At 42.2% G+C, this 20,277-nt stretch overlaps 1 protein-coding gene across 1 annotated transcript in view; it reads right to left on the bottom strand.

The window, feature by feature from the left end:
* Positions 1–19,178, bottom strand: part of LOC128693747 (B-cell lymphoma/leukemia 11A-like) — a 161,883-nt gene extending 142,705 nt beyond the window's left edge. Inside the window, exon 1 of the mRNA XM_053783599.2 lies at positions 18,904–19,178. Within this exon, the coding sequence (XP_053639574.2) occupies positions 18,904–19,033 (130 nt within the window). The 5' untranslated portion in view covers positions 19,034–19,178. The remainder of the gene's footprint in view (positions 1–18,903) is intronic.
* Positions 19,179–20,277: the final 1,099 nt, after the last annotated feature.

The raw sequence follows: 20,277 nt of genomic DNA, 5'->3' as shown, positions 1-20,277 counted from the left end.
CTTTCGTAGGACATTCCCTGAGCTCTGTGTTTGTGTTTGCACTTCTAATTTGTGGTGTGTGTGTGTGTGTGTTCATGGTGTGTACTGTGGTGCGTAATGTGTTGGTGTTTGACGTTACTGTGTGTTGAGTATGTGTGTGTTGCGTGTGTCGTATGTGCGCAGTGTTCTGTGTGTGTGTGGTGAGTATGTGTGTGTGTACTAGTCTTTCTGGTGTGTGTGTTGTGTGTCTTGTGCATGTATTGTGTGTGTTGTGTGTGTTGTGTGTGTTGTTTGTGTGTGCATTGTGTGGGTGTTATGTGGTATGTTGTGACGGTTGAGTGTGGTGTGTGTGTGTAGTCCTGTGTCCTCACCATTTGTACTCACCTATTTGTGGTTGCAGGGGTCGAGTCACAGCTCCTGGCCCCGCCTCTTCGCTGATTGCTACTAGGTCCTCTCTCTCCCTGCCCCATGAGCTCTATCATACCTCGCCTTAAAACTATGTATGGTTCCTGCCTCCACTACATCACTTTCTAGGCTATTCCATGGCCTGACTACTCTATGACTGAAGAAATACTTCCTAACATCCCTTTGATTCATCTGAGTCTTCAACTTCCAATTGTGACCTCTTGTGTCTGTGTCCCATCTCTGGAACATCCCGTCTTTGTCCACCTCGTCTATTCCGCGCAGTATTTTATATGTCGTTATCATGTCTCCCCTGACCCTCCTGTCCTCCAGTGTCGTCAGGCCGATTTCCCTCAGCCTTTCTTCATAGGACAATCCCACTAGCTCTGGGACTAGTCTTGTTGCAAACCTTTGCACTTTCTCTAATTTCTTGACGTGCTTGACTAGGTGTGGATTCCAAACTGGTGCTGCATACTCCAGTATGGGCCTGACGTAGATGGTATACAGAGACTTAAACGAATCCTTACTGAGGTATCGGAACGCTATCCGTAGGTTTGCCAGGCGCCCGTATGCTGCAGCAGTTATCTGATTGATGTGCGCCTCAGGAGATATGCTCGGTGTTATACTCACCCCCAGATCTTTTTCCTTGAGTGAGGTTTGCAGTCTTTGGCCATCTAAACTATATTGTGTCTGCGGTCTTCTTTGCCCTTCCCCAATCTTCATGACTTTGCATTTGGCAGGGTTAAATTCAAGGAGCCAGTTGCTGGACCAGGCTTGTAGCCTGTCCAGTTCTCTTTGTAGTCCTGCCTGATCCTCATCCGATTTGATTCTTCTCATTAACTTCACATCATCTGCTAACAAGGACACTTCTGAGTCTATCCCTTCCGTTATGTCGTTCACATATACCAAGAACAGCACAGGTCCTAGGACTGACCCCTGTGGAACCCCGCTTGTCACAAGCGCCCACTCTGACACCTCGTCGCGTACCATGACTCGTTGTTGCCTCCCTGTCAGATATTCTCTGATCCATTGCAGTGCCTTTCCTGTTATGTGTGTGTGTGTGTGTATGTGTGTGTGTGTGTGTGTGTGTGTGTGTGTGTGTGTGTGTGTGTGTGTGTGTGTGTGTGTGTGCGTGTGTGTGTGTTTGCAAAAAACATGTAAACAATAATTTTTTTTCTCCTTCATCCTCACTGATACTTCCATTTTCACCATCACCACCTCCAGCACCACCACTACCACCACTAACAGCACCACTGACACCACCACCATCACCACCACCTCCACCTCACCATCACCATCACCTCCACCTCACCATCACCATCACCTCCACCTCACCATCACAGGGCATCATCACGCAGTCACTACCTCATACATTACTGTTTTGGCATTGATGTTTGGCCCATCCTGATTGGTTCCCCATGACGCCCACAATCTCCGCCGCCACCACCACCACTACCACCACCACCACCACCACCACCACCACCATCACCCCCACCACCACCATCACCACCACCACCACCACCAGCCTCGTATCAGCCAGCAATACTATTCTATAATCTGTTTTTCTGTTCTAAAAATCTCGTTTTAGAATAAATCAGCCATATTTTATCAATAAAAAAATTCAACATACAGTACCCTTATTGTTGGCATTCCTCACATCAGAAAAATAAAAATATGGTCATTAATGACCAAGAGTCAATATATTTCGTTTGTAAATACACGTAGAATCGATGTGAAGATCTCAGAAGTAAAATTACTTACCTTTATTCCATGTGAGATTGTACAGGATGATAATAAAGTAAGTCAGCCACTTTTACTAATACTAATACTACTAGCAAAAACAACATCAACAAAATATAACAACAGCAACAATGTTAACAAAACCAACACTGTGATAATTAGATTATGTTAGCTTCTGTAGCAGTTATCCTGATAAGTAAGTAAATAAGTAAGTAAACAAGCAAGCAAGCAAGCCATTAAGTAAGTTAGTGAGCACGTAAGAAAGTGAGTTTATTCAGGTACTTTACACAAGTTCATTTTTTTTTTTACAATTGTCTTATACAGTAACATACTCGTACGTGTAAATTACCTAAGATAATCAAGTCAAGTCAAGCAAAGTTACTTATTTCCAGTGGTGTCCAGTTACAGTAGCTGGCAGGCAGTGACACTTGCTATAGTGGCAGAGAGTGACACTTGCTACAGTGGTAGGGAGTGACACTTGCTACAGTGGCAGAGAGTGACACTTGCTACAGTGGCAGGGAGTGACACTTGCTACAGTGGCAGGGAGTGACACTTGCTATAGTGGCAGGGAGTGACAATTGCTACAATGGCAGGCGGTGACACTTGCTACAATGGCAGACAGTGACACTTGGCTACAGTAGCAGGCAGTGACACTTGGCTACAGTGGCAGACAGTGACACTTGGCTACAGTAGCAGGCAGTGACACTTGGCTACAGTGGCAGGCAGTGACACTTGGCTACAGTGGCAGACAGTGACACTTGGCTACAGTAGCAGGCAGTGACACTTGGCTACAGTGGCAGGCAGTGACACTTGGCTACAGTGGCAGGCAGTGACACTTGGCTACAGTGGCAGACAGTGACACTTGGCTACAGTAGCAGGCAGTGACACTTGGCTACAGTGGCAGGCAGTGACACTTGCTACGGTGGCAGACAGTGACACTTGGCTACAGTGGCAGACAGTGACACTTGGCTACAGTGGTAGGCAGTGACACTTGGCTACAGTGGCAGGCAGTGACACTTACTTCAGTGGCCGGAACTTCAGACGGCATTCGTCTTGGAGTGAGACGAAGAGTGTATCAACATACTCACTCCATCATCTTAGTCGTCGACGATGTCGGTTTAAAGTGATTATACATCTGCTCTCTCTCTCTCTCTCTCTCTCTCTCTCTCTCTCTCTCTCTCTCTCTCTCTCTCTCTCTCTCTCTCTCTCTCTTCTACGCTTAGCTAAGGTAATTGAAAAAAATACCGCTCCATGCGCTGAATGACCAATATGGATTTAGTGTTTCTATTCGAAGCGCTAAGTAATACAAGGCCGCATAACATATATAATCTTCCCATGAACTAGTTAACTGCTAAGAATTTTTAGGAACAAATATATCACAAGAATAATAGAAACTGGGCAAGAAGTATTGCGAGTGATTTTAAGGAGATTGTACTTATCCAAATAATAAGAACTTAAGAAAGAATGAACACTGCAACAGGCCTACTGACCCATGCATAGCAGGTCCATGCCGCCCTCCAGCTTAGAACAATGACCACCTAGTCAGGTCACTTCCACTTAAGGAAGGAGCACGGCACCAGACCTGGTAGCACAAGCTAGTAAGGTCCAACTCACACCCACCCATAAGTATTAGACTCACTAGCTAGGGCAGATCCTACAAGCCTAATCAGGCAGCTACTACCTGTACATCCACTTTACTATGACGACTTTAAACTAGCATACATATTCCAAACGATAGCTGAAGAGCTTACAGGTCCTATACTATACTAAGTTTTGAGTCATGATATGGGCCTGCCATGGTCCAATACTGTACTAAATTTCGAGTCATGATATGGGCCCGTCATGGTCCAATACTGCACTAAGTTTTGAGTCATGATATGGGCCCTCCATGGTCCAATAGTGTACTAAGTTTTGAGTCATGATATGGGCCCGCCATGGTCCAATAGTGTACTAAGTTTTGAGTCATGATATGGATCCGACATGAACCAAAGCTAGGTAGGTGGTCCAAGACGAGCAGGAACGCAGCCTAATTTCCATTCCTTCACGAATTTTTTTTTTCCAGTTCTTGATTTCCTCTTAATGACACTGAGTGTTTTGATACTTGTGCGGGGCTTTTGATCCAAGAAACTGTATCAGCCAAGGTACCCTGAAGAAGAGGGTGCTGTGCCTTAATGATGGTTTAAAAAAAAAGACACGTGATCAAACACTACGACGTATTTACTAGGAAACGTTTCTGTACTGGGATTTTAATCACGGTCCCAGGATCGAAAGGTTTTCTAGCAAATATGTCGTAATGGCTGCTCTCGTGTCTGTATTAACCACCTTGATGACGGCGAGGGGTTCTTGATCCATATATGAATTTCAGTTATGGCATGGAAATAATTACTTTTCATATGGCTAAATATTTCCTTATGTATTTATTTCTTAGGCCTATGAGAGTAAATGAAATAATACGAATATTAGATTGTTCAACTATTTCACCTCCATTCTTTATGCTTCACCTCGGTGTAGAGCAGTTGTTTACCTCGGTGTAGAGCAGTTGTTTACCTCGGTGTAGAGCAGTTGTTTACCTCGGTGTAGAGCAGTTGTTTACCTCGGTGTAGAGCAGTTGTTTACTTCGGTGTAGAGCTTTGTTTACCTCGGTGTAGAGCAGTTGTTTACCTCGGTGTAGAGCAATTGTTTACCTCGGTGTTGAACAGTAGTTTACCTCGGTATAGAGCAGTTGTTTACCTCGGTGTAGAGCAGTTGTTTACCTCGGTATAGAGCAGTTGTTTACCTCGGTGTAGAGCAGTTGTTTACCTCGGTATAGAGCAGTTGTTTACCTCGGTGTAGAGCAGTGCTTTACCGTAGGGTAGAGCAGTGCTTTACTGTAGGGTAGAGCAGTGCTTTACCGTAGGGTAAAGAAGTGCTTTACTGTAGGGTAGAGCAGTGCTTTACCGCTGGTAGAGCAGTGCTTTACCGCTGGTAGAGCAGTGCTTTACCGTAGAGTAGAACAGCGTTTTGCCGTAGGGTAGAGCAGTGTTTTACCGTAGGGTAGAACAATGCTTTACCGTAGGGTAGAGCAGTGCTTTACCCTAGGGTAGAGTAGTGCTTTACTGTAGGGTAGAGCAGTGCTTTACCGTAGGGTAAAGCAGTGCTTTATTGTAGGGTAGAGCAATGCTTTAGCACTAGTAAAGCAGTGCTTTACCGTAGGGTAGAACAGTGCTTTACCGTAGGGTAGAGCAGTGCTTTACCGTAGGGTAGAGCAATGTTTTACCGTAGGGTAGAGCAGTGCTTTACCATAGGGTAGAGTAGTGCTTTACTGTAGGGTAGAGCAGTGCTTTACCGTAGGGTAAAGCAGTGCTTTATTGTAGGATAGAGCAATGCTTTAGTGCTAGTAGAGCAGTGTTTTACCGTAGGGCAGAGCATTGCTTTACCGTAGGGTAGAGCAGTGCTTTGCCGTAGGGTAGAGCAGTGCTTTACCGAAGGATAGAGCAGTGCTTTACCGTAGGGTAGAGCAGTGCTTTACTGTAGGGTAGAACAGTGCTTTACCGCTGGTAGAGCAGTGCTTTACCGTAGGGTAGAACAGCGCTTTACCGTAGGGTAGAGCAGTGCTTTACCGCAGGATAGAGCAGTGCTTTACCGTATTGTAGAGCAGTGTTTTACCATAGGGTAGAGCAGTGCTTTACTGTAGGGTAGAACAGTGCTTTACCGCTGGTAGAGAAGTGCTTTACTGTAGGGTAGAACAGTGCTTTACCGTAGGGTAGAGCAGTGCTTTACCGTAGGGTAGAGCAGTGCTTTACCGTAGTGTAGAGCAGTGCTTTACCGTAGGGCAGAGCAGTGCTTTACCGTAGGGCAGAGCAGTGCTTTACCATAGGGTAGAGCATTGCTTTACCGTAGGGCAGAGCAGTGCTTTACCATAGGGTAGAGCATTGCTTTACCGTAGGGTAGAGCAGTGGTGTACCGTAGGGTACAACAGTGGCTCCCTGACAGGCAAGGCGCTGCATCTCTGCGGTTAATCAGCGGTCCACTGAGCATAGAACAACAGTGGAATTATAAGACATTAACGAGACAACTGCAGTGAATAGAATCTCCAAACGCAATTATACTGTACTGAGAAACTTTTGATAGTACAACACCGACCGCTACCATGAGTATCTATTATAAAGCTATCGATAGAATAACACAGACCACTTCAATGGGTATATACATCAGTACCTTTCATAATGGTAGATATACGTAGCTATAAATATATGCAGGTACGTATAAAGCTCATGGGAAAATTTCTTGAAGAGAAATATGCAACCTTTTAATAATAATAATAATAATAATAATAATAATAATAATAATAATAATAATAATAATAATAATAATAATAATAATAATAATATTAAAAATTCATGCAGCATAAAAATCAAATGGCTTCGCGAATACAGAAAGTGATATAACCTCTTATTATTAAGTCCCACAATATTAACATCCCTACACATCATCTACCCTCTGACAAAATGCCCTACAATGTTCCACGTGTGATGAGTTGCAGCCAGACAAATACAACGGAGACTAGTGGACGGAGGATCGAGCCTCCGCCACTCCTTGTGCTGAATTGCCTCATCAGACCTGTTGTATGGTATGGTAATAAAAATCTACTTGTGACAGATAAAAACGCTGGCAAGACACGGGAGCAACACAAAGCAGGTCATTACTATCTTAGTTTAGCAGAGAATCATGAGCATCTGCAATATTGATATTTTACTGGTACTAATTCTCGGTTATTTCGTTTAATGATACGTGAGAGGAAGGGAGGAATACTTCCCAGGAATAATATCCCATTACATTCTGTAATTCATTAAGTAATTTTTATCGCTCGTCTCTTCTATTTATTCTCTTTATTTCCCTCCTTCATTGCCCTGCAATCGTCATTTCATGAAAATTCATTCAGAAAGTGAAGGGAAAAGAATAGAAGAATAGAATATACAGAGACGGGCAACTGAAAATCGTCTGCGAGTGAAAAGGAAGTAGCGAAACAGACACCATCCCAGCGGTTTTCATTGGTGGAATCTGGGGCTAATAATTTTAGACAGACTTTAATTCACACTTAAATCCTGGTGTGTGATTGGCTCTCGGAGGCAGTAATGTCGTTAACGTGGCTGCCTTTGTCCAGCGGGACGCCCTTACGCTCTCCAAATGGAAGTCCCAGCTCAGTGTGTATATGGTCAGTAATACGATTTGCAACACGTGCCTTGATTCAGTATCTATCTGTCTATCTATTTATCCGCCTGTCTGTCTATCTTCTGCTTAGAAAGTGAATCAAGACACGTATTGCAATTCAAATATCTTGTATGTGTGTGTGTGTGTGTGTGTGTATGTGTGTGTGTGTGTGTGTGTGTGTGTGTGTGTGTGTGTGTGTGTGTATAATGAAAACAGAAAGAGAGAGAGAGAAAGAGAGAGAGAGAGATATTGATTGTATGATCTTTTAAGCATTAAGAAAATTTTAGAATCCTCATATTTTTCAGATCAACATTTTTATCCTCTGGATAAGCAAAATAATCAATGATTATTTTTTTTATCTAGAGATTCAGCGAATGCATTAATGTGTTGATAATCATTCGTAATTAATTACCACTGTTACGTAGCGGATACTAATTTCTCTTTTGAAGTAAATTATCTTCAAACACATCGTTAGCGGGTTGTTCTTGGATTATTTAAGAGATTATTAGATTCAGGAATTATGTTGTTTTTCTTAGAAGATAGTCGAACGGGTTCCTACGCGGCAGACTGCGTGGGTGGATGGGGAAAGGTAGCGGTGAGGACTGAGAGGGAGGGAGGGAAGGAAGGAGGGAAGAAGGCGAAAAGAAGAGAAATACAGAGGGACGAACGGAGGGTGGGATGTACTGACTGAATGATGAGGGGGGGAAGGAAAGGGGGAGATAGAGGCAGGAAGAGAAGGTAGGGAAAGGAGGATGAAGAAAGTGAGAGAGGGGAGAGAGAGAGAGTAATGTGTGGGGAAGAAGTTTTGTTGGGGAGTGGAAAATGGGCAGTGGCTGGGTGAGAGGCAGAGGAATGAGGATGGGTAGTGATTGGGAAAAGGAGAGAGTTAGAAGACGGGTGATAATCGGAAGAGAGAATGTGTTTGTGTTTGTGTGTGTGTATGTGTGTGTGTGTGTGTGTGTGTGTGTGTGTGTGTGTGTGTGTGTGTGTGTGTGTGTGTGTGTGTGTGTGTGTGTGTGTGTGTGTGTGTATGTGTGTGTGTGTGTGTGTGTGTGACAGAGATAGAGAGAGTAAGTCACAATAATGCAAGGGTCTGGAGGTCAGAAAACTGAAAAGAGGCGTGAGAATCCCGCAGACTTCTTTCAAGATAAACATTGTCAACTTCAGAGGCACGAAGCCAAGGCAGTGGGAAGAGTTGACGTCGGAGCTTACCTCACCCTTAAGTTGATTCTGGTGCATACTGTAACGAGAAGGCAAATGACTGTTGATAGCATTAGAGAATACGTTCGTATTCTTTTCCTTCTGGTACGTATGTCATCCCTACGAGCCTTCGTTTCAGATACGCCAACTTATACGGCACATGATTCCCCACCTCCCCAGTCCCCATCCTCCATCTCCCCTTACAGAGCAACTAATCACAAATGACTGGCCAATTCCACACACGACATAGTGATACAACAGTTGCAAGAACTCGATCGAGTTAGCCTAGTATGCGTATGTGCGTGCGAGTTACGTGTTTTTTTAAGCGTGCGATCATTAATGAGTACGGCAGTGTACGTGTGCGAGTTTACGTGCATGCATGCCTGAGAGAGTATGCGTGTGAGCATACGTTACGTGATATGCGTACTTTAGCATGGTTTAGGGAATATGCGTTTATAAGCAATCATAAGATGGTGTGAATAACAAAGTATGCGTATGAGAGTATGCTTACTTGAGAATGCACGCGGGATTACTCATGCGAGAAAATGCAGGCAATAGCATGAATGCGGAAGAACGCCTGCAGAATAACGCATGCGGGAGAACGCAAGCAGGAGATGGCTTGCGAAAGAATGCGTGGGGTAGTACGCATGTGGGAGAATGTGTGCGTGAATGTGCGTGCTGGCAAACAGAAAGGTCACTACACCAGATAATGTCGTAATATGCTAATGAGCATGCAGTGAAACACGCAAATTAGTGGATAAAGATCAGTGTAAGATGGAGAGAGATGATGCATAACCGAAAAAGGAGAAGGTGAACAGGGAGAAGAAGAAGAAGAAGAAGAAGAAGAAGAAGAAGAAGAAGAAGAAGAAGAAGAAGAAGAAGAAGAAGAAGAAGAAGAAGAAGAAGAAGAAGAAGACAATAATGATGGTGATGAAAAGTAAGTAGAATAAAAAGGAAAAAGGAAAGCATAGAAAAATGAGGAGGAAGGGGAACAATTAAGAAAGCATCAGAGGATAGAGAGAAAGAGAAGAGAGAGAGAGAGAGAGAGAGGGAGAGAGAGAGAGAGAGAGAGAGAGAGAGAGAGAGAGAGAGAGAGAGAGAGAGAGAGAGGGAGCCAGACTATCTCTCCGGGATCTCTCACAGGCCATAACCCCGAGTGACCAATTTACGGTGGTCATAGAGACTCCATACACATACATTAATTTCTCCGGGGTCATCCTGCCTCCCCTCCATCTCTTGCCCGCGGAGTCGACCCGAGGGGAGAGATTGAGGGGGTCATTCCCAGGCACTATTGATGACTTGATTCCTGGCATGCTGGAATAGCAACGAGGCGAACTCTTGCCTGGAAGAGGCCATTGTGGGATATGTTGGCGAATGCTGGATGCTGCGGTACACTTTTATGTCTTAAAAGGCATGTCTGCTGGGAGTTATTTCAGGGATCGAGTGTGTCTTTTGTTAGATAAGACAGAGGTTTCAGGAACCTCTCTAATAGAGGGTGATAGGGGATTAGATTTTGCCGGCGAAAAGGTTACTGTATTGTTCACCCCTTATCCATCGTGGATACACAAAGGCTCTAGGAACTCGGCCCAAAAGGGTTAACAATAGTACATCAAGATATTTACCCACAGTTAATATCTTAACTTCTGCAAGCAAATTTAAGATATTTGCTGAGGGAAAGAGATGGAATCCTTCAATTATAAAACTGTCTAGGAGGTTAAATTTGTTGTCTAGATTAATAAGTTTTAACAAGATATACGTAGAAGTATTTCTCCGAAGGGTGCAGTCTAGAGCCACTGTTTACCTGGAGAGAGTTTCGGGGGTCAACGCCCCCGCGGCCCGGTCTGTGACCAGGCCTCCTGGTGGATCAGCCCCTGATCAACCAGGCTGTTGCTGCTGGCTGCACGCAAACCAACGTACGAGCCAAAGCCCGGCTGATCAGGAACTGACTTTAGGTGCTTGTCCAGTGCCAGCTTGAAGACTGCCAGGGGTCTGTTGGTAATCCCCCTTATGTATGCTGGGAGGCAGTTGAACAGTCTAGTAGTATTAGTAATAGTTTTATTAGTAGTAGAAGTAAAAGTATTAGTAGTATTAGCAGTAGTAGAATTGGCAGAGTAAGTAGTAGTAAAAGAAGTAGTAGTAGCAGAAGTAGTAATAGTAGTAGTATTAGTAAAGTAATAGTAGCAGTAAACTATAAACAAATAACCCGCACATAAAAGAGAGAAGCTTACGACGACGTTTCGGTCCGACTTGGACCATTGACAAAGTCACACTGTGACTTTGTCAGTGGTCCAAGTCGGACCGAAACGTCGTCGTAAGCTTCTCTCTTTTATGTGCGGGTTATTTGTGTATCGTTCCAGTCACGGTATTGTGCCTTTTTGTTATTTATTAGCAGTAAACTAATAGTAATAGTTGTAGTTGTGACATTTACGAAGCACTTTGATCACATAGGTTACACAGCACTCTCAGCCATAAAAAAAAATACAACTCACACAGTAAAAAAACACTATAAAATTAACAGACAATAAAAGCAATGAGCATTAACACTCAACACAAATAAATACTGTGAAAGTTTAAATAGCCAATAACATTATAAAAAATCTATTATTAATCTCAAAAGAATCTACTAAAGGTTCGTCGAGGTCTCCACAGGCGCCTCGGTAATTATAAAAATACTTAGAATTCAGTGTACAGTGGCTACTGGATAGTTCTCGAGGGTCTAGCTGTATAGATTCCAGTCGAAGATGTGTAAATGCATTTACTACATAAATGAGTTCTGCCCATAGATTACAATGGGTGCTATTTAAGACTCCATATATATGGACTTATTGGCGCTATCTAGATGTCTACGTTATATTAAGGCTATTGTTTGCTGCTTAGAGTATTCCCATTATTTAAAGGCTAATAATGAATGCTGTTTCTAGGATTTAGTGGTATAAAAGAAACTTGGGGGTATTGCTTCAAGAGAGGTCTAATATATAGAAGCTAACAGCTTCCGACCAGAGCCCCACGATGCACCAGTTAATGGATACTGTGTAGAGAAATTCTCGTATACCATAATTATTACCAGCGTCGAAACGGAATCTGTGAATGGAAAGCTAAGGAAAATTAAGGAAAACTAAGGAAAGCTAAGAAGAATGATGGAAAGCTAAGGAAATTTCACAGAAACTTATAATAGCTATTATTATTATTATTATTATTATTATTATTATTATTATTATTATTATTATTATTATTATTATTGTTATTATTATTATTATTATTATTATTATTATTATTGTAATTATTTTATTATAATTGTTATTTTTATTAGCATTATTATAATATTCCAATTCTAATTCCTGAGATCAAGATCCTTTTCACTAGCATCAAGGCACCTTTCCCTCCCCTCCCTTTCCCTCCCTTCCCCTTCCCTCCCCTCCCCCTTTCCAATTTTTTTAAAAGAGGTCACTGTCCACAATCTCGTAAAAACAACCATAGCATGAAAAATTTAAGACGCCAGGAAATAAATGGTAATTTTTTAGAGAGAAAAAAATTAATGGCTTATTGCTGTTGAAAATTGTTTTCAAAGTTATATGTTACAATTAAAAATCCTGTTGGAAATTCTGACGCTTTTTAAAAGTAGCTGAGCCAGTTTAAAATTTAATGATAATAATAATAATAATAATAATAATAATAATAATAATAATAATAATAATAATAATAATAATAATAATAATAATAATAAAAGCATTGATAATTATAATTTTTATAACTCATAATTATCCAGTACGAATATTTGAACAAATTATGATAAATGAACGCACGTGTAGAGTGAACGTGCGTGTAGAGTGAACGTATGCGGAGAGTGAACGATCGTGGATTTTTACGAACGTAATGAGTGAATGTATATGGCAAGTGAATGCACGTGATTAGTTCACGTTCCTGAAATTGAACGCACCTAGATAACTGCATGCATGAACGCATGAGAAGAGTGAAACCATGGGGTTAAAGAACGCGCATTGATAGTGACTGGACCTTGAACGCAAGAGAAGAGTGAACGCGCGTGGACAGTGACAAATGAACTTGCGTTGACAGTGAACGCACGTGTTCAGAGAACGTACTTGGAGTGTGAACATACGTGAACAGGAAAATAAAAATGCGAACAGTGAATGCGCTCTGAAAGTAGAGGTACGTAGGTATTGACTGCACGTTCACGTGCAAATAAAGACAAGTTAACAGTTAATGTACCTTGAAAATGAACGCACGTGTAGTGTGAACACGAGTGCATAGTGAACGCGCGGACAGTGAACGCGCGTGAAAGGGAAGGCACGTGGAGAATGAACGCACGTGAACGCGATCTCACTTGTTTCATACTGATTCCTGGAAAGCTTTGTATGATAATATTCCATCGTTTCCTGCTAATTTGATTCTGTCAAGACTTAAGCAGGAAGTGATACGGCTGGGCATAAGTTGGTAAGGTGGCTGACACACCTTGTTTTAACACCAGCTGGTAAGGTGGCTGACACCGTATTTTAACACCAACTGGTAAGGTGGCTGACACACCTTGTTTTAACACCAACTGGTTAGGTGGCTGACACACGCTCATCTAACACCAGCTGGTAAGGTGGCTGACACACCCTAATCTAACACCAGATGGTAAGGTGACTGACACACACTTCATCCAACACTCTTATCTTGTCTAATATACATTCTAGTTTAAAACACACACACACACACACACACACACACACACACACACACACACACACACACACACACACACACACACACACACACACACACACACACACACACACGCACTCACACAGAGTGGACCTAGTAGGGACCAGCGAAGAGGTGAGGCCAGGAGTTGCGATTCGATCCCTGGAACCACAAATAGGTAAGCACAAGCTCTAATCTAACACACACAATGCCCTTGTCAAATACTCTCGTTTATTTTAGCCTACAACCCATTCTTCTAATCAAAGTCAGTATCCTACTGTAACATAAACAATCGGATAGATGATTGCGACACTGAAGTTCAGCAGTAATTAAGTGACTCTTATCGTGAGCTTAGTGGGTCCCCGAGTTGTGTTTGCTCTATAAAGGTTTATGTAGCAAGTAAGCAAGTAAGCTTATTTAGGGAGAGGTACACATAAGTACAATTATCATACAAGCCTGAAGCTAGAGGTTTTCTTTGTCCTTATCAATACTTTATTACACGTTAACTTATAGTTTGTATACCACACAAAGAAAGAAATATTTTGATTTGATTTGGTTTTGATAGTGTAAATTACCTATGTTAATGAATAGGCTGGATTACAGTATGTTATAATTCGTTAAACTTTACTTACAGTCAGTGGTTATACTCAACCTAAACTATGTATGTCAAGAAAATTGCTTAAAAATCGTATATGATAAACTGACTGTTATTTTAGGAGGATGGGTTGTTTTCTGACACTCACTTATACCTCCGTCTATCAAGCATAAGTGCTTTCATCTGTCAGCTTCCTTACCTGCTTTTATCAGCTATATTTTGAATAGCTCTCATCAAATATCTAGCAGAACTAACTTTTGGTTGTACCAGCTACAGGACCAGCCTCTGATTGTACCATCAGCAGAGCCGACCTCTGGTTGTACCATCAGCAGAACCAATCTCTGTTTGTACCATCAGCAGAACCAGCCTCTTGTTGTACTATCAGCAGAACCAACCTCTTGTTGTACCATCAGCAGAACCAATCTCTGTTTGTACCATCAGCAGAACCAACCTCTTGTTGTACTATCAGCAGAACCAACCTCTTGTTGTACCATCAGCAGAACCAACCTCTTGTTGTACCATTAGTAGAACCAACCTCTTGTTGTACTATCAGCAGAAACAACCTCTTGTTGTACCATCAGCAGAACCAACCTCTTGTTGTACTATCAGCAGAAACAACCTCTTGTTGTACCATCAGCAGAACCAACCTCTTGTTGTACTATCAGCAGAACCAACCTCTTGTTGTACCATCAGCAGAACCAACCTCTTGTTGTACCATCAGTAGAACCAACCTCTTGTTGTACTATCAGCAGAAACAACCTCTTGTTGTACCATCAGCAGAACCAACATCTTGTTGTACTATCAGCAGAACCAACCTCTTGCTGTACCATCAACAAAACAGACCCATTTCTGGTTCTACCATCAGCAGAACCAACCTCTGGCTGTACACTCAACAGAATCAACCTCTGCTTGTACCATCAGGAGAACCAACCTCTACTTGTACCATCAGCAGAACCAGCCTCTGCTTGTACCATCAGCAGAACCTGCTTCTGTTTGTTCCATCAACAAAACCAGCCTTTGCTTGTACCATCAGCAGTACCAGCCTCTGCTTATACCATCAGCAGAACCTACCTGGACGAGCCAAGTTTTGGAGAAGACAATTACTTGAGCTCTTCCTAGTAACCAGGTCTTTACTGGCAGTTAACCCACCTTCCTACAGCACAGGGTATTTCTCGAAAATTTTTGACACCAACAAAAATGAAGAAAGTTTGGGTGTTGCGATTTAAATATCCTTTTATTCATCATAATAGGTTTGAAAATAATAAAACCTGTTCTCTCTTAACATAAAAAGGCATCTTCTGAAGTATATATATATATATATATATATATATATATATATATATATATATATATATATATATATATATATATATATATGCATATGCAATAAGATCACAGTAAACAGGTGATTCCAAAATATGCAAAACAACCACTCTGAAAGAATAGAGAAATTCCAGCGCTTTCGTGACTACTCACATTATCAAGGAACTATGTGATAATGTGAGTAGTCACGAAAGCGCTGGAATTTCTCTATTCTTTCAGAGTGGTTGTTTTGCATATATATATATATATATATATATATATATATATATATATATATATATATATATATATATATATATATATATATATCTCAAGAGTAATTAGTTTTCATTATTTTGTAAAGTTTTTCCTCTCCTAACAGTAAATTAATTATGCAACACCACAAGGAAACTGAACCAGTATCTGCAAGAGATACCAGATCAGCCACCTTGTGATAGTTATATAGGACGCCATTCGGCAACAGCCTGGATGATCAGGCCAAACTTAGAGAGTACTCTTGAAACTAGTTGCAGGTATGTAACTCACGCCATCGTGCTCACTGCAAAACCAAGTCAATCAAAAATTGAAAAGTTTACACTCTGCCGTATAAACACCCTTTCCCTATATTTTTTCAATTAATCAGGGAGCCTTTCTCTCTTCCCTTCCCTCGGCTGTCCATTCTATCACCACATCCCTCCAGGCCATCCTTCAGCGAAGGAAATAAGCAGCAATTAATGTAGTTCTCCCCACCAGCGGCTCTGGGCTCACCCTCCTGCCTGATTGCTCTTGTAGACACGAAGCGCAATGAGTGTGAGTGTAAATTATTAGCGTTCCTGTACTGCCCTCAGGGGCTCACCCGCTGACCAGCGAAGCAGAAAAAGACAAGCAGGTAGGTAGATTCGCAAGCAGACAGGAGGGCTGACGGAAAGATAAACAGGTAGGTAGAAACGAAAATGGACAGAATGACATGTATGCAGACAGGCAAGCACTTTTGCAAGCAAACAGGAAGGCTTGCAGAAAATAGAAAGGCAGACAGGAAAGCAGAAAGGCCGGCAGACAGGAAGGCAGGCTCACTGCGGAGCAAAATCATAATGGTGCTGATGGTACAGTTCACGCCCTCGTGTAACCACAAACACCTCTTTCTCAAAATTATGAAGTTCAAGCATGAATCAGTTTTTTAAATGTCCACTACAACCAAAATAAACGTGTTATCAGCAGTCTTTTTTAAAGCCACACAGACTACCATTATCTTTCTGTCCTCATCGATTTCCTACTTAAATCTAGTACTGCAGTCTGCCTTATTCTCTCAATTTTTTGAACAACTCACAATTACCTTCATGATTTATAAAAGATCTACGTACATAGTATTATGAAGAAAACCATTGCTGTATATTATTCACTAATTTACTGGATGTTCACTAACAATAACATACCTAGACGGTGGTAAAAACTGACCATGATATGTGCCTATTGCAACTAGTAGATAAACTTATAATACTGTCTGTAAAATCATGCTCAGTTTAACATGATAAACCTTATCTTATCTCAAAACATATTTGTATTGTAAGGCGCTGAAGAATAGTTGATTCACGATTAAGTTTTACACTGATTACGTTGTATAAAGATATCAGCACAAGGATGCTGAATAGGAAATTAATTAGAAATCTGACCTTAGACCGGCGCATTGTGTACAAAGTTAAATGTGAAAGAACAAAATTATTGGCGGGAGGTAGTACAACAGAACGTACTTAGAATTACAAGTAATGTGGAAAAGAAAGATTGTTTCAGTACGTGTGAATACCTTATTTTGTGATATTTTGGTAGCTATAGAAGCAGTAATGGTGGTGTCCTGCTTTCAGTGCTCACTTTCTCAACTAATCTATTAAAGCTTCCATTGGATGTAACACAAACTGCTTCCTCTTGGATTCCATTGTAGTATTCTACTACAGTATTTGTGAAGAAACGTCGTTTTTTAGTATACTTTTCTTTAGTTATTGTCTGGTGGTCTTAAGAAATCCGGATATATTTGATCGTATCTTTTATGTCATAACTTTGAAGGGGAGAGAGAGAAAGAGAGAGAGAGAGAGAGAGAGAGAGAGAGAGAGAGAGAGAGAGAGAGAGAGAGAGAGAGAGAGAGAGAGAGAGAGAGAGAGAGAGAGAGAGAGAGTAAAACAGTGAGTTAGTGTTGCGTGTCTCATCTGACTTGCAATTGTTGTTGTGGCATGCTTCTAACGGCCGCCACCACCACAAACAATGACCACTACCCAGCATCATTTTGGCCAACCCTCTTGTGTGATGATAAGCTAGAGCAAACGTGCTGGAGCTCAGAATCTAAGTGACCTTAATACAGAACATGGGATTTTGTGCATTTATATTATCATTCCTGCTGTCTTGTTTTCATTACATTCTCTTGATTATTAACCCGCAAGGGTTATTAATCCAGAATAACCCAAGAAATCTAAACGGTGTGGCTTATTTTTCTTACCAGTGTATCTCAGGAAGATACATTGGTTACAATAGCAGTGAATATTTCTTACAAGGAAACGCCTATAGTAAAACATTGAATCTTTTAGTATTTTTCTCTAGGATACAACCCACAAGAGTAGACTAGTTTTTAGGAATTTATTTATTTACTACTAGGTGAACATGAGTAGCAAGTGTTTTCGATGTATGTCGTTGATATCTTCAGCCACCAAATTACAATTCGTGGATGCCAGAAAGTGTCAGAAAATCCAAAGGGAATTAATGACGGTCTCAGTTGAAGCCGGCTTTACGGCGCGCGTCGGGGCCCCTCCCTATGTGTACTTTTTTTTTTTTGCCCTTGAGCAACTCGTGCAAAAACCAACCCATTGCTGATCGCACGTCGCCAATGTTTGTGTGTGCCGATGTACCGACGTCTCCTCGGTGGTACTAAGCGAGTCTTTTTCTTATGCCACGTGCTGGGGGCGAGGCAAGAGAGAGACAGCGGCAGTTCTCCAAGACGGCAGACTGGATATGCTTGCCCTTCCAGAGTGTGTTGCCCGGGTATATGCACGCTAGCTTAGGGGGTTGGGTCGACAGTTTTGGGCGGTGGTAATTTTTATTATCCATGTGATTTTCGTCTTAGATTGCATTCCCTCGAGTCTCACATTTTTGCTACTGGTCCAAGAGTTTGTAGGCTAATTATGTAGTTTACATGACTGATATCATGGCGACTAAAATAATAAGATTGTATGTTACAAATGTAATCCACATGATAGCTACGGGATTATTGAAAGCTGTTATATTCGGACGAAACTCGAGCACAGAGCGCGAAGTGCTGTTGGGAAACCATAGTTAATTAAGCCTGTCGAACACATGTAATATTGTGGCATACGTCAAGACATACATTGCTCAAAATAACTCTGAAAAAACTTTTAGCATAGAGTATGTAATTTTTGTGTAATTGCACTACAAATAATATTAAACAATGGTCAGAAATTTTAAATTCGTTGTTTGAGGAAATTTTAGCGACTGCGGAAAATGATTAACAACGAAATTTCATGGATAATCTTATGTAAAGTTTGACGAGTTTATGTGTTAAACTAACGCCACATGCAGGTTCAGAAACATTTTCTCACCTTCCATTTGGACAACTTGTAGCCTTTGCTTTGATAATTCTCCTCCACATTATGTAGGGCTGTATACGATACCTCCTTTTTGGAAGCAAAAAAATAAAATCTAAAATATAATAATATTACGTGTCCTGCTAACGTGTTGTGTCGCTCTGCTTGCACCGTCGTCAGCATCACTATCAAAACATTCACTAGTCTCACCTTTATTCCCTTCGTCCTTCTTGATTTCGCCTTTGTCGGTCTCTGGGTTCTTGAGGAACATGCTCAGTAGAGCCAGATTGCCCGGATACAACACTTCCATCTTATCCGAGTCAGGACTGCGGAGTTTCATACAGGAGGTGGCGGCAGAGTCCTCGACCTCCTCAGTATCATGCCCTCACAACCTCCCTCCCTCCACCACACACCTCCACCTTTTCTCTCTCCAGGAACCAACTGATTTTCTAATATCTTTCTTCACTTGACACAATTAAACCCAAGTCGGGATGAGGGAGAATTCCCTAAAAAAATTCTTCACCTACACGGTCGCTTCTGTTACATTATTTAACACTTAAAGAAATATCCCGAGTGTGAGGTATGTCCGCAGGGTGAGTACAGGTGAATCTCGGGCCAGGTGTGAGGATGGCAATAAGCGGTGGCAGTGTTCGAGCCGCCGCTGTGTGCCGCCGCCTAGGTCGGGTGCCAGTGGTGGACTGAGCGGCAACTGGGCGCTGCGGCAGGTCCATGCGCCGCTATGTCCGCTGGGTGACTGAGCACTGGTGGCCAGCCGGTCCTCCGTCCACCCTCCCGAACCCGGCCCCAGCGGATCCGACATACACAGGCACCCACACACACACATGTACACACACACACTCACACACACATACGTACATACCCCCTCATACGCACATTGACACTCGTAGATGCATTTTTACCTTGAATCTCCAGCGGTCACATCAGTTTTCCTTACATAAGTTTAATATCTACTGGGTCTACAACAGTCAAGCATTTGGCCCTTTTACCTGCTGTACAAAATAACCTTCCGATCATCAACTAGTATTAATACCATCCTTTTCATCATACTTACGCCGCGATTTCCAAGTCTTATTTTCCTGTGCCCAGCGGATACTTGTAGTAGACTATCATATAGCTGTTTCAGTGTGGTGTACGGGCAGGCAGGTGGGCTGGCTGGGGGTCAGAGCGACGTGGGGGAAGGCATCAGGACTCGAGCGGTGGCGGTCTCTAGCGGCCGACGGCAGCAGCCTGCACATAAACACACACATACACACACACACAACGGCACCAACACTCGCGGTGGACACTCTACATCTCGCTCGCGCCCCGTCGTAATCTCGCTCTACAAGACGGGATGAATATATCACACGTAGCGCTAAAACCGTGTGGGACAATTCAAATGCACTTGGGCTGGATCCTCCTAACGTCTGTCGTGAAAAACTGGAAGAAGGAAAACTTTATCTCAAGTTGATCTTGTCTGCGAAGCTAGAGAGGAGCCTCCTGGAATACACAGAGAAGACAATAGTTACTGTCTCAGGTGGTGAGGGGAGTGGTACTACTATAATAACGTGGATTGCTTTTTTC

Source organism: Cherax quadricarinatus, chromosome 34 (assembly GCF_038502225.1).
Source record: "Cherax quadricarinatus isolate ZL_2023a chromosome 34, ASM3850222v1, whole genome shotgun sequence".
Lineage (NCBI taxonomy): Eukaryota > Metazoa > Arthropoda > Malacostraca > Decapoda > Parastacidae > Cherax > Cherax quadricarinatus.
The sequence above is the reverse complement of the archived record's forward strand: the minus strand, read 5'-3'. Positions and strand labels throughout refer to the sequence as shown.